We start from the raw sequence: 26,188 nt of genomic DNA on the forward strand, positions 1-26,188 counted from the left end.
AATGTGAATCATCTGTCAAAACTGGTGTGGAAGAATTATTTGTTTCTCCTATTTTTTTCCTCATTTCCCTTCCATTTATTTTAGTATTTTAGACATTTTGTACTTTATTTGTGGTTTCTCTGCATTTTCTTTGGTTTTATGTTGTGATTTTATCCAATGGCATTGTGGAAAAGTGGTTAAAGACTAAACTTTAAAAAGCCTTCCCGAGGAAATGGAGTGAAGAATTTTTTTTCTCGATAACACTATCTTGCCGTAATCGGGTGTTGGTCTTAACATTTTTGCTAATTTTACTGTCTCTACTGGAATTGTGATTTCTTGCCGTTGTCTCATGCATAATTATAGAAAAGAATTGTAAGTGTCGTAAGTGCTGCAGAAAAGGACACATTGCAGAAATTTGTCGTGAAAGTGAAAGTAGCAGGAGGTGTAGGAGGGAGTATTTCTAAAGAACTCGTTTGACGAAAGGACCGATGAAAATTTATTTGAAAATTGAGAAAAATAGTTCAGCGAACTCTACGGATGGGAAACTAGTGGACGAGTTGCATTTATAGTCGTTCAATTGGTCAGCAATTGACTGCGCCAGCATTTAAAGCATAATGCTGAATGGAGTGATTCAATGAATTTATCAGCAGAATTGTGGATGACTCATGGCAATTGTTAGCTTCTTTGTAAACCATTCCCTCGTTCAGCAGGTTTTGGAGCAGTAGCCATCGCTAAAACCTTCCCAATTGGCTTAAATTTTGTGGCAATAATTGCTGTTTTACCTGTGATCAGCAAATTAACACTAAAATAATGGATGGAGATACTATTCAGCCACGACCAATACCCAGACCACGGAGGAATGTTCAGCAGAAAGTGCCTCAGGAGGAACAGGTGAAGAAGTATGAGAATGTTTCCATGGACAGTGGTCAGACAATTTTCAATATCACAGAAAAAAGTGAAGAAGTGGGTAAAAAGGAGAAGAATGTGGATGAACTGGATAATCCGTATAGGAATGTCATCACAGAGATGAACAATCTCAATTTAGAACTCAACAAGACCACAGAAAAACAAATGCTCATGGAGAGCAGTGTAGTATCCAATGAGGATCTCAAAAAACCCATTCCAGCTCCCAGGAGGAATCAACATCCTCCGGGAGAAAAGGAAACGGGTGCAGTGAGCAAGAAACCTACGAGAAAAGCTCCAGGATTACCACCCACAAAGGAATCCCAAGAGACACCAATTCGTCCTGCCAGACGAAATTCCCGAGAAAATCCCAACACTAAGCTCTATCCTGACTTGGACATGGATAATCGAAGCCTGGAAAAATCTCCCTCTTCCAGCACACTCAACAGCTCCCATTCCAGCAATGACAATCTCACCAAGTTTAAAACTTCCTCGCCAGGGTAAGTTACGAGATTATCTGACTTGCATCTAATATTAGGTGAGATTCTTAACAATCTCACCTACTATAATCCTAACAAAATTTCATGTCCTCCGATCGCGCTCAAACTTGGCCAAAATGTGTTTCGCCACTTCCTGATCACGAATATATGGGGGGCTAAGTTACGTTCCCGGCCGGCCGGCCGTCCGGCCGGCCGTCCGGCCGCTCTTTGGAGCTTAATAGCTCCTAAACTAAAAAAGATATCGACTTGCGGTTTTCGGCAAAGGTTAAATATCGTATGAAAATTGCAACATGGTGCATTGACCCCCCACCCCCCACCCCTCCTTCCGCCATTTTGAAGACCCCCCTTTTTTTGTTTTCTCAATAGCTCCGGCCCTATGGCATCGAGCGGGCTCAAATTTTAGTATGTTATAGCTGGGCCTTAGAGCTTTCCATCAATACCAAACTTAAGGTCCCCCGACCCCCCTGACCCGAGCTATAAGGGTCCAAAAAAATTTTATTAAAATGGCCATAACTCCGGTTCTAATTGTCAGAATTTAAAAAGTGAGGGCTTTTTGGAAAGCTCTCGTGAAATGCCACTTCCTCTTCTAATATCGCAAGTTCATAAAACCACCGCTAGGGGCGCTATTATTAAAAAGAAAATTTTTAAATCTTAAAAGTTAAATAACTCAAAAATTCCTTATGCAATCGGGCTGAAATTTTAGTATGTTATAGCCGTTGATTATACCTATCAAACAAAAAAAACCTTAAGTCGATCCATAACCCCTGACCCGAGCTATAAGGGGTCAAAGTTCGAACATTGACCGGCCTCTATCTCCGGTTCTAATTAACATATCGACATAAATTTTAGCTTTTTGGTTTCGTCTCGATGAGCACTTTCAGATAGAAGTTCAAAAAGTCACTACAGGTGGCGCTGTGATAGCGTCAAAATTCATCGAAATTCAAAGTCACTTTTCTCAAAAACGGCATTGTGCAAGTTAATGAAATTTTAGTATGTTGTAGTCCAGTCTAGGACGTTTCCAAAATGGTGCGTACGTGCGCTGTGGTTTCAATAGAACCGGAGATATGAGGGGTCAAAGTTCACAAAATTTAAAAAATCATATCTCCGGTTCTATGTGACCGATTTTGATGAATGAGGGCTTAAACGAAAGATCTCACCAAATACTACAACTTTCTAGAACATTTGAACTTCGTGGGACCAACACCAGGGGCGCCACAGTCAAAAAACAAATTTCAATATCACATAACCTCAATTATCTCGACTGTCGCTGAACCGATTTTGATGATTACTTCGACATAATTGTAGAGGGCATTTGTCTCTACATTTCGGCCATACATCATTTTCCGGTCAGACTACGCTATCACTCCGATTTTGCCGTTTAAGTGTGAAAAAATTGATTTTTCCCATAATAACGCTTTGAAATCACTCAGATGCCAATTTGACTGCCTCTACTCCACCAAGACACTTAAAATAGGGTTTTAAATGGAAAGTCCCACAGAATACAACAATTCTTTGATATAGTTGAAGTTCAACAAATGACTACTTGGGGCACTCTGATGGATGAAAAAACGAGTTAAGAAACAAAAAACCTCGATTATCTTGGCTTCTGAGTAATCGATGAGATCATGTTCTATAGGAAAATTATAGAGTACATTCTGGTCTACATTTCACCCATATAACACTTTTCTGTCAGTTCATCCAAATCCTTGATATTTTGGTTTAAATACAAAATTTGTATAATTTCACGAATTTGATTCAAGATAACTGAATGGCGTCTCCCAACTTCAGCTCCAAATCGAATTTGCATGCACTCCGAGTTAGCTCACGTTAAGAATCTCACCTACATAAGCCGGTTAGGATTATCTGTCCCTTTTCTATTTACTGGAGAGGGAATTACTTTACTTTATTGAGAAAAACAAGCGAAATGGGAAGAATTTACTCAAATGATCCGGAGACAATTAAATACAAAAAGCTTACGATACAATGCAGGTGTGATGCCTTCTCACTCTTTATTCCGGAATTTAGGATCAAAAGCTCCTACACCGTCCCTCTAGCCACAGGATAGTCCGTCGATGGGATCTCCGATGAAATCCACTGAAGCCACTGTCGATTCCCCCTAAGGGGCAGGAATCCTCCCGCGGAGGCGATGAATCGTTCCCCCGGTGGATAACACGGTGGGGCCCATTAAGTAGATGAGAGATCCAGTGCAGATTAACATTCCGATATCCATCGTGGTGGCGGAGTAGATCTTCAATGCTGATGGTGCTCCCACGAGGTTATAAAAGGGTTATTTTCCTTGGTCACTCAGTGGGGTCCCCGTGGTAACTCCGTGGAGGCTCTGAGAAGGCTGATAGACTCTGTTTGGAAGCTAGAGTCTTGATGTCTTCCTCAGTCCGGGAAAAGCCCAATGATGGGGCCCTCTAGGGCTCACTACCCACTGCACTGTCCCACACTGTACCGAGACACTCGTGCACGTTCAACAATTCAACACCAAAAAGCCCCTCAGCAGAGAAAGAGTGGACATTTATCCCACTTTCCCCACCGAGATCTGCACAAACACCAACACACAAAAACGGGACAATTCCCAAATTCCCCATCCCACAGAGTGACAATTTCGGGCGAATTTTACACTCGAAAAAACGCATGTTATAAAAGATATCGACTTGCGGTTTTCGGCAAAGGTTATATATCGGGTGAAAATTGCAACTTGGTGCATAGACCCCCCACCCCCCACCCCTCCTTCCGCCATTTTGAAGACCCCCCTTTTTTTGTTTTCTCAATAGCTCCGCCCCTATGGCATTCAGCGGACTCAAATTTTAGTATGTTATAGCTGGGCCTTAGAGCTTTCCATCAATACCAAACTTAAGGTCCCCCGACCCCCCTGACCCGAGCTATAAGGGTCCAAAAAAAATTTCTTAAAATGGCCATAACTCCGGTTCTAATTGTCAGAATTTAAAAAGTGAGGGCTTTTTGGAAAGCTCTCGTGAAATGCCACTTCCCCTTCTAACATCGCAAGTTCATAAAACCACCGCTAGGGGCGCTTTTTTTAAAAAGAAAATTTTTAAATCTTAAAAGTTAAATAACTCAAAAATTCCATTGTGCATCGGGCTGAAAATTTAGTATGTTGTAGCCGTTGATTATACCTATCAAACAAAAAAAACCTTAAGTCGATCCATAACCCCTGACCCGAGCTATAAGGGGTCAAAGTTCGAACATTGACCGGCCTCTATCTCCGGTTCTAATTAACATAGCGACCTAAATTTTACCTTTTTGGTTTCGTCTCGATGAGCACTTTCAGATGGAAGTTCAAAAAGTCACCACAGGTGGCGCTATGATAGCGTCAAAATTCATCGAAATTCAAAGTCACTTTTCTCAAAAACGGCATTGTGCAAGTTAATGAAATTTTAGTATGTTGTAGTCCAGTCTAGGACGTTTCCAAAATGGTGCGTATGCGCGCTGTGGTTTCAATAGAACCGGAGATATGAGGGGTCAAAGTTCACGAAATTCAAAAAATCATATCTCCGGTTCTATGTGACCGATTTTGATGAATGAGGGCTTAAACGAAAGATATCACCAAATGCTACAACTTTCTAGAATGTTTGAACTTCGTGGGACCAACACCAGGGGCGCCACAGTCGAAAAACCAATTTCAATATCACATAACCTCAATTATCTCGACTGTCGCTGAACCGATTTTGATGATTACTTCAACATAATTGTAGAGCACATTTGTCTCTACATTTCGTCCATACATCATTTTCCGCTCAGACTACGCTATCACTCCGATTTTGCCGTTTAAGTGTGAAAAAATTGATTTTTCCCATAATAACGCTTTGAAATCACTCAGATGCCAATTTGACTGCCTCTACTCCACCAAGACACTTAAAATAGGGGTTTAAATGGAAAGTCCCGCAAAATACAACAATTCTTTGATTTAGTTGAAGTTCAACAAATGAACACTTGGGGCACTCTGGATGAAAAAACGAGTTAAGAAACAAAAAACCTCGCTTATCTTGGCTTCTGAGTAATCGATGAGTTCAAGTTCTACGGCAAAATTATAGAGAACATTCTGGTCTACATTTCACCCATATAACACATTTCTGTCAGTTCATCCAAATCCTTGACATTTTGGTTCAAATACAAAACTTGTATAATTTCACGAATTTGGTTCAAGATAACTGAATGGCGTCTCCCTACTTCAGCATCAAATCGAATTTGCATGCACTCCGAGTTAGCTCACGTTAAGAATCTCACCTACATAAGCCGGTTAGGATTATCTGTCCCTTTCCATAACTTGTGACTCTTTTCTTTGTGCCACGTCTCTCGAGAGATCAAGTGACGATAATTGAGAGTAGTTTTATGCCTTGCAGCTGATGTTGCAACTCGTAAAGCAGGAAATCAATTTCAGTTTCTCATGAACCCTCAATAGAAGTGGAAGTGCCTTTAAATAAAGTCTTTTGGTGTTTCTGTTTGTGTTTGGATTTGGATGCGGGATTTTGGAAAGCACGTGTTGCCAAAATTGAGATAGTTGGCAATTTCAAGTGGACTGAAGTACTGTTATCGCAGTTTTGTGCAGTTTTCTGTTTTTTTTCCTGTATTGATAAGGAAAATGCAAACATTTTGTTATGACTTTTAAGTTATAAAAACATTGCGAATATTTTTTTAAGAATTAAAAATTACTAGAAATTTTCTATAAGAATAATTCGGTCCTAAACCGATTTTAAGTGGTTCATATGGATCCATCAATCATAATGGCAATAAAATAGCAAGAAAAAAGTAAAAGATCACCAGAAAGAGATCTGAAAGGGACAGATAATCCTAACCGGCTTATGTAGGTGAGATTCTTAACGTGAGCTAACTCGGAGTGCATGCAAATTCGATTTAGAGCTGAAATTGTGAGTCGCCATTCAGTTATCTTGAATCAAATTCGTGAAATTATACAAATTTTGTATTTAAACCAAAATATCAAGGATTTGAATGAACTGGCACAAAAGTGATATATGGGTGAAATGTAGACCAGAATGTACTCTATAATTTTGCCGTAGAACTTGATCTCATCGATTAATTAGAAGCCGAGATAATCGAAGTTGTTTGTTTCTGAACTTGTTTTTTCGACCAGAGCGCCCCAAGTGTTCATTTGATGAACTTCAACTATATCAAAGAATTGTTGTATTTTGTGGGACTTTCCATTTAAAACCATATTTTAAGTGTCTTTGTGGAGTAGAGGCAATCAAATTGACATCTGAGTGATTTCAAAGCGTTATTATGGAAAAAATCAATTTTTTCACACTTAAACGGCAAAATCGGAGTGATAGCGTAGTCTGAGCGGAAAATGATGTATGGACGAAATGTAGAGACAAATGTGCTCTACAATTATGTCGAAGTAATCATCAAAATCGGTTCAGCGACAGTCGAGATAATTGAGGTTATGTGATATTGAAAATGGTTTTTCGACTGTGGCGCCCCTGGTGTTGATCCCACGAAGTTCAAATATTCTAGAAAGTTGTAGCATTTGGTGAGATCTTTCGTTTAAGCCCTCATTCATCAAAATCGGTCACATAAAACCGGAGATATGATTTTTTGAATTTTGTGAACTTTGACCCCTCATATCTCCGGTTCTGTTTTAACCACAGCGCGCATTTGCACCATTTTGGAAACGTCCTGGACTGGACTAGAACATACTGAAATTTCATTAACTTGCACAATGCCGTTTTTTAGAAAAGTGACTTTGAATTTCGATGAATTTTGACGCTATCACAGCGCCACCTGTGGTGACTTTTTGAAGTTCCATCTGAAAGTGCTCATCGAGACGAAACCAAAAAGGTAAAATTTAGGTCGCTATGTTAGTTAGAACCGGAGATAGAGGCCGGTCAATGTTCGAACTTTGACCTCTTATAGCTCGGGTCAGGGGTTTTAGATCGACTTAAGGTTTTTTTTGTTTGATAGGTATAATCAACGGCTACAACATACTAAAATTTCAGCCCGATGCACAATGGAATTTTTGAGTTATTTAACTTTTAAGATTTAAAAATTTTCTTTTTAATAATAGCGCCCCTAGCGGTGGTTTTATGAACTTGCGATGTTAGAAGGGGAAGTGGCATTTCACGAGAGCTTTCCAAAAAGCCCTCACTTTTTAAATTCTGACAATTAGAACCGGAGCTATGGCCATTTTAAGAAATTTTTTTTGGACCCTTATAGCTCGGGTCAGGGGGGTCGGGGGACCTTAAGTTTGGTATTGATGGAAAGCTCTAAGGCCCAGCTATAACATACTAAAATTTGAGTCCGCTGAATGCCATAGGGGCGGAGCTATTGAGAAAACAAAAAAAGGGGGGTCTTCAAAATGGCGGAAGGAGGGGTGGGGGGTGGGGGGTCAATGCACCAAGTTGCAATTTTTACCCGATATATAACCTTTGCCGAAAACCGCAAGTCGATATCTTTTTTAGTTTAGGAGCTATTAAGCTCCAAAGAGCGGCCGGCCGGCCGGCCGGCCGGGAACGTAAATTAGCCACATATATATTCGTGATCAGGAAGTGCTGAAACACGTTTTGGCCAAGTTTGAGCTCGATCGGACGACATGAAATTTTGTTAGGATTATAGTAGGTGAGATTGTTAAGAATCTCACCTAATACTATCATGTCAATTTATTTCTCCTCAATTAATTTAACAGCCAATTTATTACAAAAAAATCTGCACGGAGATTAGCATTAATTTTTTTAAAAATATTTTGAATTGTCAAAATTCAAAAATTCTTTAGATTTTAACTAGGTAGGGTAAGATGGGGTAATTTGGAATAATGTCTAATTTGGAACTAAGATTTTCTAACAGTTTTAGATGGCAAAAGGAAAAAAAAACAACAAAGAAGTACTCTCGATTGTAAAGTTTTGTACTACTTCGTGGTTTTCTTTTTCTCTTAGATCATCTGAAATAGTGAGAAAATCTTAAAATTCCAAAATAGACATGATTCCGAATTACCCTCTGCTGGTGGATACAGAAAAAAAGAGATTAATTGATAATTATTTGTTTAAATATTTTTTAGATATCATTTTTTAAAAAAGCATTTTTGTAAATAAGCTTTATAACAGTTGAACTTATTAAACTGAATTGTGCAGTGCGTATTACGTTTGTTTTTACAAAAATAGAAGAAAATACAGTTTTTAACCGCTAGAGATGTTAGAATGACGTATTTTGAAAACAACTCTTTTACCAACAACAATTTCAAATAATTTTATGAAGAGTTTCCGATACATATATTTAAAAAGTGAAAAGAAGTCTGTCTAGGTCTAAAATTACTTTTTTTCCAATACGTATACGAAACATCATTACATTACGCTATTAAGTAAAATAAATATAAAATTATTCTTTAAAAATCCCAGTTTTGGATTCGCAAGTTTAAAAGCCGTGCATTTCGATTTCGGGTTTATTAATTTGTAAATGGTTCAAACTAGTTTACATTGTTTAAAAATATCGTAAATGCGTTTAACTTTGACCTTGACTTTAAAAATTATTCTGGAATAAGTATGGCAGATACTCTAAAAACTTCACAAATATAGTAATACAATTTATCTGTAGCTTTACTTCAAAGAAAGAAAAAAAAATTAAAAGAAATCAATTAAAATTCCAATAACTCAGAATTTAAATTTTAATCAATCAGAATTTTGAAGAAAAAAGGAAAATAATTTATTAGCTTAGTTTACCCGAAAATCTATCAGACTCATTCATTCATTCATTCATTTTCAACCGCTTATCCCTATTGGGGTCGCGGGCCCATGACATCTAAATAAGCAGCCGTCGATTCTCCGCCACATCAGGAAGATGTTCGGGTTCGATCCCAAGGCGTTCCAAGGCAAGATTCTGAATTTGATTCATCCACCTTGTCCTAGGTCTGCCTCGAGGTCGACGCTTTCTCACAATGGCTTGCATAGCTTTTCTGGGGAATCTTTTATCTATCAGACTTCTTTTCTAAATAATATCATAATCTCAAGATCAAAAAATAGCGTTTTCCTCCCTGTAAATCCTGTAAATTTGATTAAGGAACAGTGGGGACAATTTCACCCCAAAATTCCAAATTGGATTTTGAGTTCGTTTTTTTTCTAAAAATGTTAAACCAAAGTAAAATTTAGTATAGGGGAGACTGGGGCAAAAACTCACAAATCGAAAAATTCAAAATTCAATATCTTTCAAGGAAAAAAAATAGCGGCTCAAATTTTTTTCTATAGATAGCCTTCATAGACCTTCTTCAATGTCGTAAGTTTCTTAGAATTCGAACAAGGAATTTAGAAAATAAAAAATATCGAAATTTTTAGCCCTGTTTTTGAAATATTTTCCTTGCAGAAAATAACAATTATTACCTACTGGTTTTCCAAAATTGATGCGCTGGTGAATATTTTTTGAATAATTTGGATTTTTGGAATACGAATCCGCTATATATTTTAGAATTTCACAAAGGTTCTTTTCTCCAGAAATCCTTTTATTAAAAATGGCCACTTGGGGCAAAAAGTTACAAAAGGTATAGAGCAAAAAGTAACAAAAAAGCAAAGCAATTTCTGATGTCTCACGGCGAAAAGAAACGTCATTATCATGTCTCGCCGCTTGTTGTTTGCATTGGTCAAACTAATTGCTGTCTTTTGTGTTTTTTTTTTCTAAAATAGCTTGAAAAGCGCTTTTCTAGTTTTCTCACTTTTCTCGCAGAGAAAACGGTGTTTTACAAAGGTGTAGATGAATAAATTTTCTATGAAAATATGTCCTCTAGGTATTTTTTCAAATTTACGGAAGCCTGTAATGAAGCGAATTAAAATATGATAATACCCAATGTCTGGTACTATTTGCCCCAGCATTTTTGAGAATAGTCACAAAATTACCTTTTAGAATTTGGCTCGATAAACGTATTTCCTTACAAAATAAAGGAAAATTACTTTCACAAAGTTGTAGAGCGGTAAATTTTCTATAAAACTGCGCTAATTAGAAATTTTTGAAGCGCTCGAGTAGTTTGTAATAAAATAAAATATCCGTTTTGTAACTTTTTGCCCCAGTCTCCCCTATACTGTGTATTACAGTTAGGATTAGAGTTAATAAAAATTTAAGTTTAATTTCATTGGTCTAATTGTAAGAACGGTGATTTCACTTGTTTGGTAAAATGCGTGAAAGTCTCCCAATTCAGAGCAATTTTACACAAAAGTGGATCAGTTTATAGGAAATAAAATGGATTTATTTAAAACTTGAGTAAATAAAATGGATAAGGGCTTTAAACACCCAAAAATATAAGCAAGCAAGGATTTCGTTACAGTATTTTAATAACATTTTTTATAATTAAAACTTAAGATATTGCCATAATTCAAGTGCTCAATTTTGATAATTTAATCGGTAAATATACGGACTTTTTAAACATTGATGCATCACTATAATACTTTAGAACTTCTCCATTTTACTTAAACAGTCTTTTTAATAATGTTTTATAGTCATAAATCCTTATATTATAATATTACCAAAAATACAGATTCACAAAACAATAAAAGAATAATTTTTATTTCAAAAAAAAATTCAAAATTGTCAGAACCATCTTAGAATTTTCCCAATGATAATTATCTTATTATAATCATAAAAATTCTAGTAAAATCTTAGAATTATTATGCTAATTCAATAGATAACCGCAATGGTTCAGAAATTGTTGAAAATAAGGAAAACTAAAAAGTTTAATTTTAATGCAATTTTATAAAATCGATTGCTGCATTCAAATGAGAACCATTGCGAAATTTAAAATTTTTGTGTACACAAGGCATAGGCTTTAGTAACATGAAAGTTTTATCCCATTCTTTTCAAATGCCCTTTCGTGAAACTGTCCCACCGTTCCCTAACTGATATAGGATTATCTATTTTGAATAAAATTATTCAATTTTATTAGGAAATTTATTATTATTATGTTGTAGCTCATAATAAAATACCAAAATACTTAAAAGACAAACATGCTAAATTAACTGAAGTTTTCCTTAATTTTATTAATAGTATTATACAAATATTAAAATAATTACAAAGATTTTTATAGCATTATAATTTTAAGGTTTTCTCGACTGAAATTTCGACTTCAAATCCAAACAATTCTGTCCTAAATTTTAAAAAGAAGCCCCAAAAAAGGAGGTCATTAGATTAGACAATACATCGTTCAATTGCTAGATTACATTCCGAAATGAAATCAGTGGAAACTTGTCGAATAGATAAGGTATGCTTTTAATGTATCATTTCGGCTATATCTAAATTGTCAGCCAATGCTCGAGGAAAAATGTTTGTTTGTCGCACTTCCAAAGCAATCTTCCTAGAATCACCCACATTAATGCATTACCATTGGGTGATCACAAACCATTTAAGATTAGCCTTCGTGGAATTATGAATCAAACCACTACATTTTTAGGTTTTACTATAGGACTGTGATGATGAATTTTTTTTTTTGTTGAGGCATATTTTGTGAATGAATGTTATTGGGGGCTTTTTTTTATTTAAATTTGCAGGGATATTATTAAATCCATTGGGGCAACGTCTAAATTGCTGACGGAATCAATAACTGAAAGAGTTTCTGCCAAAACCAAGGGAGCTAGGCACAAATTTGATAAAAATGTTCAATCCTCAAGGGACAAGTTAACAAATTGGGGCAGTGAAACCAGCGAAAAGCTCAAGAATGTGCGGGCAAAGGTGATTGGGAGTGGTTCGAATTTCTCACTGGGTAGGCAGGAAAAGAAATCACCGCCATTTGATCCAGATAGACCACAAACTCTCCCTCCCAGTGATACTGTTTTCCAGTCAATTCAATTCAACAGTCCTCTACAGAGCAAGACCAACAATTGCAATGATATAAGCATGGCAGAATCTTCCTATGAGATTCCCAAGAGCAAAACTTCACTAACAAGTGGCACTTCCGGTTCGATGGATGGGAAAAATTCCCAGTCGATCCCAGGCACCCCGAAACTATCCGGAAACTTCGAAAGGAACTCCAATATGACCCAGAGCATGGTTAGTTCTATGGGGAAGGGCAAGAAACCTGTACCGGTAATGAGAATTCGCAGTGAAAGTAACTTGTGCAATGTCCAAGACTCAGATTCATCATCTGTAGAGGGTTTTCCTTGTCCAACTGATCCAGCTCCTGTGCTCAAATTAGAACCACCCTATGGGAAGATTAAAAAGTCACATTACCAAGACAGTACAGAAAGTGATTCAGAGAACGTTCAGGTGAGACGTCGAGAAGATTATGAAAACACCAGCATTGCTTCCAATAGAGCAACGGTTGATTCCAATGAGAAATCTCTATATCCAAGATTATTTTCCCGCCTGGCGAGTGTCGATAGTTCCTTGGAGGATTTTTATGAGAGTCGGAAGCAAGCAAGAGCAGCTGGAGAAAGTAATCCCAATAAGTCAGATTCCTGGACATTCTACGATGTTGCAGTTAATGAAGATGAGAGGGAAATGAGCTCTCCAGAGCCTATTTATGCCAATCAGGAGCCAGTATATGGAAGACTCTGTGATATGGAATCCACAAAGAAGGGCATCATGTCACCACAGAAAGTCGCTCAAATGCAGGCCAATAGACTTTCTGGGAGGAATCCAAAGGATATTATAGATGAATTTGATCCTCTCTTTGCCGCCTCGATCAATGAAAACTTTCTCAACAAGAGCAATCAGTTGATCTTGCTGGAAAATCTCCTGGCTGAGGAAACTTATGGTTCTATTGATGATGATAACATCACAGATGATCAGAGTTTAACTCCGGATTTATCAGATGATGATAATTCCAGTGTTGACGCGGTACCAGGACCTGAAAGGAGCGATGCTGGAGCAAGTGGATCGGGACAAACAGGAGCAAAAAGAAGTGTTATCATTCATCAGAATTTGAGATTGAGGTCAGACAGTTTGGAGAATATTGTCGATGAAGCGGCTATTGAGCCGTACCTGGCCCAGGTTGATGAGGATCACTTTGCTGCTGAAGGAGCTACGGCAGATCTGAGGCGTCCAACAGCTCCCAGAACCAATTGGTTTGTCGATGAAGCAGCTGCTGTCCGAGAGAGATTAGCCAAGGAACAAAATATCGATCCGGCGAATAAAAATGATTTGAGCGGGGGAAAAAGGGTTCCAGACAAAGTGGCCAAGAGCATCCCAAAGATCCCCCCAATTGATCCACCGTCGTATCAAGAGGCCATTAGTTCTGGAGCAAATCAAGCAGGGTCCGAAAAGAAACCATCAGCTGTTCCTGCCCAAACTCCAACTGTGCAATCTTCAGGCACTTCGATGATGTCACGTTTCTCGAATGCCCTGCAAAAGGGCCGGATAAATCTCCTGCGAAAATCTAGCTTCAAGTCTGGAGGGAAAAAAGAAGTGGCCACTGTTCTGGAGATGATTCCCAAACCTCCAATAATTCCGCGGGGTTTGCGCCACGATGGCTACTTGATCAGATTGCCATCAGGATCGGGAGTAGTCAAGGACATCCTCAAAGAATTTCAGAGTCGCTATGTAATTATGCATGAGCAGAAATTCTCCACATTCCTCGATGGCAGTTGCAAGGCACCTAAGGAAACCTTTCCTTTGGATCATGTTACCACCATTCAGATTGTCCTGAATCACAAATTCAGCAACAGCACCACCGAGAAACACTGTTTCGAGGTGACTGTAACCACTCCCAAGAGCCATTCAAGTACTCAGGCTCTCAATAATCCCAATATGGTCATGACCACCAGCAACAGTGGGAACACCAAAGCTCAAAGAATGTGCTACCTGTACAGTGCTCCCAAGGCATCAGAGAGAAACAAATGGATGCAGAGATTCATCGAGAGTATGACAGATGTCTTTCCATCCGGTGTTACCAATGACTTTTCCCGTGCTGGATGGTGCTACCTTAAGAAATCCATCACTTCCCAGTGGTCAGGAGCCTGGATTCTCCTGCAACATCGCAAACTTATCTTCTACAGCACGGCAGATAAGAAGCTGGAAGTGATGGATCTGAGAAAAGCTCGTTGCCTTGTACTTAAGGATTCGGATGATTCCATCGTGAATCTTCATGTGGAATCCGGACCATGCCTCATGATTGATTGTCCACCATTTACGGTGTACTTCATCATGAATTCACCACGCGAAACCAAGGTGAGTCTCTCTCTCTCTTCAATTTCATTTTATATATTGATGGAATTTATTATGTGGAAATTTATCCAATTGCTTTTAATTCTTACTAATCATGTAATTACCGCAGTTGGAGTTTTTTTTGTAGAGTTAGAAGTTAGAAAGATGGCTTTAATGAGTTCATTGCTGCTTGAGCTCAAGTTCAAATTCTCACAATTAACTGATTATTAGATGAAATGTGTTAAGAAATGGTGTCGTCTGGATGTTTTCTTTAGCAGTAGGGGGAAGTGGGGCACCTTCTGGAGAACTTTTCTCCTACACTGATTAAAAAACGGGGGTGCGATTAACTTTTTTCCTCATAACTTTAACACTTTTTAGGTGTAAAATATATCAACATTTTTTAATGTAAATTTTACACTTTTTTAAGGGTAAAATTAACATGAAAAAGGGTAACTTTAACCCCTAATACACCTAAAAAGGATAATACTTACACTGATTTCGGATCAATACTGCAGGGTAAAATAAACATTTCCGGAATGCTATTTTAACTTTTTCGGATTTCTCTCACTCAGTGTATGTTTAAGTGGAACTGAACCATAGCATAATGTAAAATAACTTCTCAATCTGTTTCTGCAGCTAAACTATAGCGATAGGGGGAAATGGAGCACCTCTGAAAGTGGGGCACCTTTGAAATTGAGATTTTTCACCTATTTTTAAATAAAATTGAACCTTATCGTGATATAATTTGGTTGAACACACAGATTGAGAAGCTAAATTACATTATGATATGGCTCAATTCGACTTAAACACAGGAGAAAAATCCCAATTTTAAAGGTGCCCCACTTCCCCCTAAGGCTCAATTTTATTCAAAAATAGATGAAAAATCCCAATTTCAAAGGTGCCTCACTTCCCCCTAGTAATTTTCTTTTAAGAATGCTCTAAAAAACTCAATTTGCAAACTAGATCTAAAATCAATAATATCCAAAATAACTTTAAAATATCAATTAGGAAAATTAATTCACAAATTCTTTGCTGACCAGATAATTTGAATAGGGTTGGTTCTTACAGAAAACACATTATGATCTAAATATCCCAGATAATATGGCTTTAAGGACGATAGATAACACCTGTGTCCCATAGGTTCCATAGAGGAAATGATTTTTTCCTGAATATCTAATCTAAAGTTTTTTTTTAAAGTTCATACATTAATCACAAAGTAACAGGTTGTAGGAATGTAGGATATTTCTTGCAAATATCCATCTATTTGATAGATAAATTAAAAAAACGGAGTGTACTTGAGTTCGCAGGTGATCAGACATCTAGGCTCTTTTGAGCCCCTTAGTCTACCCGACAATCTTAACTCCAATTCTGTTGAAAATTCCATAATTATTTCCATAATTAATTCCATAATTCCATAATTGAATTGTAGAGAATCTTATGTCTTTATTACGTTGAGGCCCTACCCAATCTTTTCTTTTATAACATTATTTTTACTAATTTAATATGAATTGCATGGAATGAAAACAGTTTCATAATAGTATGTATTCAACTGTTTCCAAATTCCAATATCATCATTGCCAGTAAATTCCGAATAAATCCTTTGTACAAGAAATATCTGACTTGAAATATAAAACTATTCAATCTAATTTCTTGTAAAAGTAAATTAATTTTATTATTTTCTTTTTTATTAAATAAAGCTAAAGCGCTAAAAAGTATTTATTCATTCATAAAGTTTTTTTTTAATTTAGCCGTTTTTATTCTTTTCTTTCATCTTATAATATTTTAATACACACACATAATGCATGTGTTTATGTATTATTTCACATACTTAATTTACATTCGTAAGAAAACCACTAGATATAAAAATCTATATCGGAGATAAGTGCCTAAAAATAAGACACCATCTACTTCGATCTTCTATTTGTTATGAAGTAAATATTTAAGTTTAAAATGAAGGAATTTTCAAAATCTCACATTGATGAATGAATTTTAATTTCTTTTTTATATTTCCAAAATTTTTAAAGCTAAAACCACGTAGCACTAAGGAAAGGACTATAAAAAATATACATAATATTACTCACATGAACGAGAATTATGATTCTGGTATTTTCAGGAAAACTTTTTCAATGTTATGAGCTAAGTTCCAATCGTTCATACAGAATTTCAATCTAAAAATTTAAAAATGCAAATAAAGTTATATAATCTACTGATTTTTTTTGGTAGTGTTAAGGGGTTGCGTGGGTCAAAAGGACCGGAAAATACCATATTTTCTCTATCTTTTTTTTAACATAATAAAATTTTATTTTAATTTAGGATTTAAGCATATAAAAGAACAACATTTAAACTATATTTCCTGAAATTTCCATTTAAAAATCTTTAAAAAAAAATCAATCATCAGGACCTGATTTTCAAAGACCTTTTTGAAAATACATACTTTTCCGTGGACAACACTTCTCAGAGTATATTCATCTGACGTCAAAAAAACTTAACATTTCCTGTTAGCTGATGAGATAAACTCGTACTTTACGGTTACATTTTTTTTAATGAAATTTGAATTTTTGGGAGAATTTTATACAAAAAAAAACACAATTTTCGGCATATTTTACACCACGTTTTGTCTTGTAGAATAAGTTGTGATCAAGTTAAAAAAAAATTTACTGTTCAAATACGAGTTTAATTCATCAGTTAACAGGAAATATTTAGTTTTTTTGACATCAGGCGAATATACTCTGATAAATCTTGTCCACCGAAAAGTAGGGGAAAGTACTCTCCCTTCGAACATTCATGCCTTTGAATAAGGTGAATTTTCTTTTAGTTTTCCTAAGAGACTTACACCTTTCTATTAAATATTAGTTGGATTATCATCAATTGTTGATGATTCCGTGATAATTTAGTGTAAATCTCTTGCGGAAAACAAAAGAAATTCACATTATTCGAAGGTATGAACGTTCGAAGGTAGAGCACTTTCTCCCCTATGTTTTTTTTTAAAAAACCGTCTCTAAAAAGCAGGGGTCACATAATAACTTCTTTTCTTCTTTTTTTTTAAACTTTAATTTAAATAATAGCTGCACTTTTTGTAACTAATTTAGGTATTTTTCAAAGGTCACATTCTTTTAAGAGTATCACTATACATGGCTCAACAAATTCTTAAAAGTCAATATTTGCATAATAATAATAATAATAATGCTGGCACAACATTCCATGAAGAAACAAGGCCTTCCCGCAAGGGGATTTCTAGACATGCATTATTATTTTTTCTTGTACGGGATGAGGTTGTCACTTTGCATAACCTAGTAGATATAGATTTATCGATACTATCTATTATCTACTATCGAAAATTCCCCCCCCCCAGGTCCCTACGACTGAATAAAAAAAAATTGAAATGAAAATTTCAGAAAATATAGTTGTAAATGTTGTGTTTTTATGAGTATTAAAAGCTCAAATTATTTTTTTTGTTTGTCGAAAATAATATACAGAAATTATCGAAATTATCCTGTTTTTTAGTCTATAAGACGCACCTAACCCCTTAAATTAATTTTAGGAACACATGGAGAGGATCCTACTGAATTGAAAATTCTCTTAATTTTTCTGAAGACTTCATTCACTTTAACACTGCACTGTAAAGATAAAACACTGATGGGTCATCTTCTTGAAAAAATTTCTCAATGATCTTGTAAAATATTTTTTAACCAATGCTACTTGAAAAACAGAAAAGTGACTTCAGAATTTTAAAAGAAATGTCTTTGAAAAACTTCTTGTTCAGAGCAAATAGCATCTCGAAGTAATTATCTAGGTTATATGTGCTTAAAAATTTAATCTTATAAAATATTTTAGTACAGTCATAATTTTTCATTAGCTCAATCAATCCTGAGCATCCTGAGTCATTTTGAAAACACAATAATTTCTAAAATAATTTATGAGTAATCATTTATTTATCTACATGTGAATAAATAAACAAGAATAGAAGGTTTTCAATATTTCGCGGTTTCCCGACGTGACATTTGTTTGTGAATGCTGCAAAATAGGGGAAAGTGGCCTGCCTTTGAATATTTAAATTTTTCTCTTATTTCCCAAAGCAAAAATTCTATTTTGTTAATCGAAGTTAATAGAAAATAGTTGTATTGATTATAGTTTTAGAGAATAGGGTTTTTGCTTTGGAAAATAGGAGAAAAATTGAAATATTCAAAGGCTGCCGCATTCAAAGGCAGGCTACTTTCCCCTATCTTTTTGAAAAGATAAGAGCATATACCACCCTCTTCTATAATGCTAAAGTAGGTTCGCTTTTTGTTACTTTAAAATAGTGAATGGTTCCTTTCCACGACAATACAACATTTCAAAATTGGTTTTTGTTTTTTTCAATTTGCAAGAGCTTTGAAAAATTGCAAAAAAGCTCACTTTCAGCTAACGCCATAATTGCGAAAAAAAATCTTGATTCATTTGTTAATTGTTCTCAATTTGTAATTCTCAGGTTTTTAGCTAGTTGAAAAGTTTAATCTTGTTTAAAAAAAAACCATGAAAATTTTTCTGAAAACTCATTTTTTAAATATAAATATCCCTCAACAAAATTAGTCATAAATCCAAATCTAAATTATGAGGCTCGATTATGGTCAGGAAAGATCGTGATAACAGAAAAGGTTATTAGACAATAATGTTACAGAGACAGCCTTAAATGTGTTGTGAGTTAATTTTATAAGGAGACAAATTGTAATTCATTTGTGTTGTTTGTTATTTATTTATTTAGCATTTTAGCATTTTAGAAGTGGTTCTTGGTCATAATAGGCCCAAGGGCTTTAGACCTACAAAGGGTTAAAAGGGTGAACAAAAAAAAAACAATAATGTTACAAGATTATTCATAATAAAATTATTTAAAATTAAAGAAAAAAGTAAAATAATTGAAAATGAAGAGATACGAGAGATATCAAAAGATAGGTCACAGTTTCCAGTAGATTCTGGCCACTGAACCCCTTATTTTGAGCTCAGCAGATGTTTATATAATTAAAGATTAATCTCCTTTAGAGATAAGATAATGAACTCCAATTCTAGAGCAAAAAAAATTGAGTGTATCTCTAAAACTGATTTGCAGATCTGGAGGCACATTGTCAAAGAAGAAGCCCTAAAGAATGGCCGGCTGCTGAAGCATCAGCAACTGACTAAAGATAATGTTCCTGTCTTGATAGACAAATGCGTGAACTTTATCTATGCCCATGGCTCAATGTCAGAGGGGATTTATCGTAAGTCCGGAACGGAGAATGCCATCCAAAAGCTCCTCAATGCGTTCCAAGCGGATGCTTTTAGTGTTCAAATCACGCGGTCAGAGTATTCTGAGCACGATGTTGCGAATGTTCTAAAGAGATTTATTCGAGATTTGCCAGAACCGATGCTAGGCAAATACACTGTGGGCTTCCTAAGTATCTCATCGCTGAAATCAGCCACAGAGAAAGTTGATTCCTACAAACAACTTCTCGGACGATTGCCAACCATTGAGTATCAAGCTCTGAGGAAGTTGCTGGGACATTTGAATTTCATCCAATCTCAGAAGCAGCAGAATAAAATGAGCTCAGAAAATCTGGCCATGATTTGGGGATCAAATTTGCTCTACGATAAAGATTCAACAAATGGAGAAGTGAAGTATTCAACACAAGAAACCTCCACAATGCACGATTTGATTATTTACTACAAAAATCTCTTCCATCCGACTGCCGATGAAGTGGCCAAGGAGCAGATTATGCTGTCGGTCCTTCAGAAATATCATGCAACTGCGGAAAATCTTGCGGATACAGTCAAGAAGTCCGGAGATCTTAAAGTTTGGATTACGATTGTCGATGAGAAAAATAGCGACGAAAAGCAGCAGATTAATGTTTCGCTAACTCCAACAAAGACAGTGCATGACTTGTGTAAAGAACTCGCGGGAAAAATCAATTTGCCGCCTCATCGAGTGACTCTGTCGGAAATTCTTTTGGGTGGAGATCTCAAGCGTCCCCTCCATTACACGGAAAATGTCCTCAACATTGTTCTCAGGTGAGTTTTTATTGATTTTCAATTCTGCCACTTGTACGTGCTTTTCTCCAAATCAATTAGCTCTTATGAAACTTTATTTAATAGTAATGCAGTTGAGTCAATTCAAAAGTTCTTGAGCATTTTTCTAAAATAGATTTTTATATGTTTCCCAAATGACTGAATTTCTTTTAGTTTAAAATCACTTTTTAAATTTTTCCAAAGGGTGTATTTCTTCTGATCAAAACTTTTATATCCTTGTTTGAAATGATTATAAAATTTGCTTAAAAATACGCAAAAACCGATGTAATCTTTTCTTTAAATTTAAAGCAGAGGTGTGCAAGAACCGTTTGAAACGGAAAAATGTCAAATAAAGCTTGTTCGTCAATGGTCAAAACGCTACCTGAGCAAACTTATTTTGACGTTTATTCGGTTTCAACGGTTCTTGCACACCTCTGATTTAAAGTAAAAAAAAAACACAAATATATTTTATTTTGACTTTTTCGAAATATACGAGGTTCAAACTTAAGGCTTAACCATATAGTATCTACTGTAATTTTCCATAAATAATATTTTTTTTTAAAAAAGAGATGACAAAGCGTCCCATCTTCGCAGAGTGTTCGAACTCTCGAGAAAGACCTATCCGTGAATTATCTTTCCGCATACTTTTTTCGTAATCGCTTTACTGCCGATTTAATTGATTGATAAATTTAAAAAACCATTCCAAAATAAGAAATTACTTAAGAAAAGTTTTAACATGAGTAACAAGCACATGAACAAATAAAAAAGTAAATCCGAAAATGGTAAATCATTTATGGGTATATTACCGATTCATGGACCGATTAATTCCGATGAAGCCCCGTTGGAAATTTCAAAAAAATTCAAATTTAAGTAAATCGGTTAGAAAAATCGATATCGAAATGGTTTTCGAACATGGGTGTCGAAAAACAAAATATTCGCCTTGTGGATTACCTCTAAAACTATTCGAAAATGAAAGAAATCGTAAGAGCCGTTTTCGATATAAACAAAAAAAACATGTTTTTTTGGTTTATGGTTTTTTTTATGGTTGGTGGGGTCACCCTGAAGATGATTATCTAAAAGGCTTGGGAGTATGCAATTCCACTCTATGCTTATTTCATCGCCGCATTGGATTTAAGATTGAATTGTCCCAAAATCGGTTTTTGGGACAATTCAGTCAGAATCTAATACGACAGTCTAAATGACCTCAATGAAATCATTTAGATTGCGGCCTTAGATTAATAGTATCAAACAAAGCGGCAGTATCATCTCGGCTTCAGAACGGCAGTATCGCTTCGATATATTCAAAATTAAACATATTTATAATTTAACATAATTTTGTGTGATTTTTATGAAATACTTTCCGTGATTTCCATCATTTTTAGAAAGTGAAACTTTCCAAAAAAAAAACTTTTCCTACTTCTCCGTAATGCAAGAGTGAACCGTGGCTATCTATACACCTTTTGAACACTTGGGAGTTCGAAAACCTTTTTTTTTATTTGTTTTAGGTTCTATACTTTCAATATCTCTTTATTTTTCATTTTGTTCTTTTCTGTACTTTATATCTGTTTTCTTTCACAATTTTAAAAGAAAGAGCTCTATTATTGTGAATAAATACAAATTATTAATTTTTCTGGAAGTAATATTTATAAAATTTACAAATATGAATTTTTTTCAAACAACTCCTTAACTAGGAGCTGAATAATTGCATCGTTATATAAAAAGAACAGCTTTCAATCAAGTATTTACAATATTTTAATTATTTATAGATTTTTTTTATAAAACCCTTTTCGAAAAAATTTATTATGCGAACTAACTTTTAAGGTATTGAAACTAAAGAATTTATATTAGTTAAAATTAATAATTGTCATGTAAAAACTGTAAAAGTAAAATAATTACACTGTCAATAAGAAAAGGATCTTTTGAATGAGCAGTTTTTAAAGGAGACTTTTTAATTAATAGTTTAAATTTTTTCTGTAGTTTAAATTTAATTTTTTTTTATCGAACAAATAAGTAATTACAAAAGAAAAGTAAAGGATATTATATATAGGTATAGTGAAACATTGGAAAAACAAAAGTATCGAAAAGTCAGGTCAGGTTTCATTCTTATGCAGCAGTAACCGTCCGGGAAGTAACTACCCGAGAGTTATTGATGCTTTATAGTCTCTGAAAATTTTGAACGATCAATGCTTTCAATTAAATTCAATAAAATCTTTCCATCGCTTCATAAGTTGTCCAGAGATTTATTTTTTATCATTAAACCACAATTGACCGATCAATTATTATTAGCAATTGTTAGCATGTACAAAGCATGAATAGAAAAAGATTCTCCAGAAAAGCTATGCAAGCGATTGTGAGGAAGCGACGACCTCGAGGCAGACCTAGGACAAGGTAGCTGAATTAAATTCAAAATCTTTCCTTGGAGCGCCTTGGGATCGATCCCGCACCATCTTCCTGAAGTGACGGAGGGTCCCTATCAGGATTCTAACATTGGAGAAATATTTTCTCTTTGGGAAACTTGGAAGAACTAGGAAAACAGCATTTGATTAAAACCCTGAAACTACTCTTCTCCCACCCAATTGGGACCCTCTGTGAATTCACATAAAAAGTTTAAGAAGTACTCACTAAAAGGACGTCACAGGACTTGAACTTTTCAGTGTTGACCTTTTTTGCGCTTTTTTTCAAAACATTATCCACTCTCGTTCTTAGTCAAAATTTTCATACAAACCTTATAAGAACTGTAACAAAAACTTCACTTTGCACACTGAATAAAAATAAAAAACACATCATCAGAACACTCGATTTCATTGCAATTTTTGAACCGCTTTCACTAGGTCCTTGGGAAAATGTTCTGGCATGATTTTTTCCCTAATTCTTATTCTGAATTAGAGAATCTAATTCGAAGTAAATTTTAATGTTTTCATTGTGCCAGAATTGAAGAGTGAATTAGTTACCTTAATCCGGTTCTTTCAAAATCTGTTAACAAAGAAAAGCTTTCAAGCTTCGCATACACCTTGGCTTCGAACACATCTGACACAATTTTTCCACGAAGCGTCTTAAGACTAAGGGCAGAATCACATTGACAGTAAAATGCTCACCGTCACCGTCAAAGTCCTCACCGTATTTCGTTGATTTACGCATTTTCATTGTAATTTTTATGCAAATTCTCAATTACCGTGTTACATTATCTCATACTCGGTGGCACTAGGTGCAAATAATATAAGAAAATTGAAGAAATAAAACGAAAATGCGATAAACGGTGAGCAAAAAAAACTGTACGAAAAACTGTAGCAAAAAAAATCCTACAGTTTTTTTGCTCACCGTTTATCGCATTTTCGCTTTATTTATTCAATTTTCTTATATTATTTTCACCTAGTGCCACCGAGTATGAGACAAGGTAATATCGTAATGGAAAATTTGCTTAAGAATTGCAATGAAAATGCGTAAATCAACGAAATACGGTGAGAGCTTTGACGGTGACGGTGAGCATTTTACTGTCAATGTGATTCTGCCCTAACTATGACGATATAATACAATAATAGGTCATATTCATTAACCCATTCAGTCAATGTACCAGAAATACTTGAGATAGAATGTTCATATTGTGGGATTAGTTTCCTACAGATTAATAGATGAATTTTTTGAAAATAAAAAATTTTTACCTATTATGGGAGCGCAGGGAGCCCCTGTCAAACACACGTCTTAACGGTCACCGAATTTAAATTCTGTGCCTTAATTCATTACAAACTCTATTGATTTAGATAGAGTAACTATCCAAAAACACCAATTGGCAACTAGAATTCAAATCAGGAGAGAGGATGAAGGCAAATTTTAACAAATTCGACGGGATGTCGAATTTTGCGTCCGCCATTTTCAGCAAAAATTTTGCATAACCTTCCGTGAAGCTAGAAAACAATAACAAAATGTATTTTCATCTGTCGGACTAATTTTCTAAAGTAATTGAAGAACTAAAGTTACTAAAAATCCATTCCCGACAGCAATTCAGATAAAAATTTCCCAGGAATAAATCATCTAAAATCACTCAATTTGCGTATGATGTATAATACCATGGTAATGAATGGGTTAAAAGATTTTGGGAAAAATACGAAGTGTTCAAAGTCAGAGTATGTGCGAAGCTTGGAAGCATTTCTTTAATAAAATAAATTATTATCAGTAAAAAAATATTACCAAAAATGATCAAAATGGTCAAAATTGCTCAAGAATCTTAGAACTGACTCAATAATCGAAATAAGGCAATAATAAATTTTCTCTCAACAACGCAGATGGACTGATTGGTCAGATGCTGATCGGAAGGACAACTACTTGGAGTTGCGCCCTACAAAATATCTCTACGAAATTGAACGAGCTCTAAGGAATCTACCAACAGTTTCTCCCAATACTGAGCTAAAATTCGCCGATTCAAAGACCAAGACCCTCAAACCCTTCACGCTGGAACTTCTGGAAGGGAAGATTACGGTGATCAAGAAGGAGAAGCAGGTGGATGTGAAGGTGAAGGAGATAGATTTGAAGAATATCGTGGCTTATTTGGGATGCGAAACGAAGCGCGAGTGCCAATTCCGATGGGCAATAACTCTCGTTGAGAATTCTTTCATGAAGAGGTTTGTTGGAGCTTATTATTACCCGATTCTGAGATTTACTGAAACTTCTCTTTTCTTCTCTGTCATTTAGGAACCGAGATTCTCCGTTTATGGGACACATTTTGGCTGGAACCAATTCAAATGATCAGATAATCTGGTATTCGAGTATTCTGCACTGTCTCTACAAAACGGACATTCTTCCAACGGCTGAATTAATTTTGCCGTGAATTTTTCAAATAGATTTTTTTTAGTAACACAAAATGCCATTTAACATTTTTTCAAGACGTAAAAGTTTAATATTTAGAGATTTTTAACAATCACCAATAGAATTATTTTTTAAATGACTTTTTAAGATAAAGCGGAAATTGGAAATGCAAAGAAATGTGATTTTTACAAGAGAAAGAAATAAAAATGTGAAAGAGTAGAATGACATTAATTGGAAAACATTGTTGATTGTAGAAAGTAAAACTATTTTATATATTGTACACATATATTTTACAAATATATTTCTTTATCATATTGAAAAAAAAGCAAATTTACGTTTTATTATTTCATCAGAAATTCGTAAGATCCTCAATAAACTTCATGTTGCTGTGAAGAGGAGAGACGGATGGATTTTTTTATCCTTTATTTTATTTTTATTAACAATCTCTGAGAAAGAAAAAAAGTTAAACGTAGTTGCCTGGATATCAGAAAGCTCCCTGGAAAACAGTTTCCTTTCCATAAACTCGTGCTTCAAGAAAACGAGCAAATGGTTAAAGCAAAAATCTTCCTTTTTGTTTTTTTTTTTTTTTTAATCTAATTTTATGTTGAACATCCATCTCTAATTAATTTCAAAAGTTTTTTTCCTTTTTTTCTTGAATCACTGAAAATATACACGATCTTATTTTGTTTTTCCTACATTTAAAAAATATTTCTTTTAGGCAACAGTGTCGTATTGGTGTTATCAATTTAGTGGAAAAAATACTCCAATCTTTATTATCATTGAGTTTACCCTTCTTGACCAAAATCATCGGTGAATTTATCGAGTTTCTTCATGTCCTCCTCATTTACTGTTGGTTTCGTCATCGATAAGGATTTCAACATATCGCCCTGAAAAGGAAT

The 26,188-nt window shown here is 35.1% G+C and overlaps 2 protein-coding genes across 3 annotated transcripts in view; one reads left to right on the forward strand and one right to left on the reverse strand.

Annotated features, from left to right (window-relative positions):
- Nucleotides 1-25,619, forward strand: LOC129805659 (uncharacterized). The gene is made up of 5 exons (XM_055853700.1): nt 1-1,382; nt 11,882-14,498; nt 19,558-20,492; nt 24,770-25,105; nt 25,176-25,619. Exons 1-5 carry the CDS (start codon nt 790-792, stop codon nt 25,309-25,311), a joined length of 4,617 nt encoding a protein of 1,538 aa, XP_055709675.1. The 5' UTR covers nt 1-789; the 3' UTR covers nt 25,312-25,619.
- LOC129805660 (vacuolar protein sorting-associated protein 4) overlaps nt 25,556-26,188 on the reverse strand; it is an 11,505-nt gene continuing 10,872 nt past the window's right edge. For both annotated transcript variants that reach the window (XM_055853702.1, XM_055853703.1), the window contains exon 6: nt 25,556-26,176. In XM_055853702.1, coding sequence (XP_055709677.1) covers nt 26,075-26,176 — 102 coding nt within the window. In that variant the 3' untranslated portion in view covers nt 25,556-26,074. The remainder of the gene's footprint in view (nt 26,177-26,188) is intronic.

This window comes from Phlebotomus papatasi, chromosome 3, assembly GCF_024763615.1.
Source record: "Phlebotomus papatasi isolate M1 chromosome 3, Ppap_2.1, whole genome shotgun sequence".
Taxonomy (NCBI): Eukaryota; Metazoa; Arthropoda; class Insecta; order Diptera; family Psychodidae; genus Phlebotomus; species Phlebotomus papatasi.

Bases quoted from the DNA above. Each gene is read 5' to 3' on its own strand.
- LOC129805659 (XM_055853700.1), top strand. From the start codon at position 790: ATGGATGGAGATACTATTCAGCCACGACCAATACCCAGACCACGGAGG. The intron at 14,499-19,557 runs GTGAGTCTCTCT...ACTGATTTGCAG, and splicing joins ATTCACCACGCGAAACCAAG to ATCTGGAGGCACATTGTCAA. The intron at 20,493-24,769 runs GTGAGTTTTTAT...TCAACAACGCAG, and splicing joins GTCCTCAACATTGTTCTCAG to ATGGACTGATTGGTCAGATG.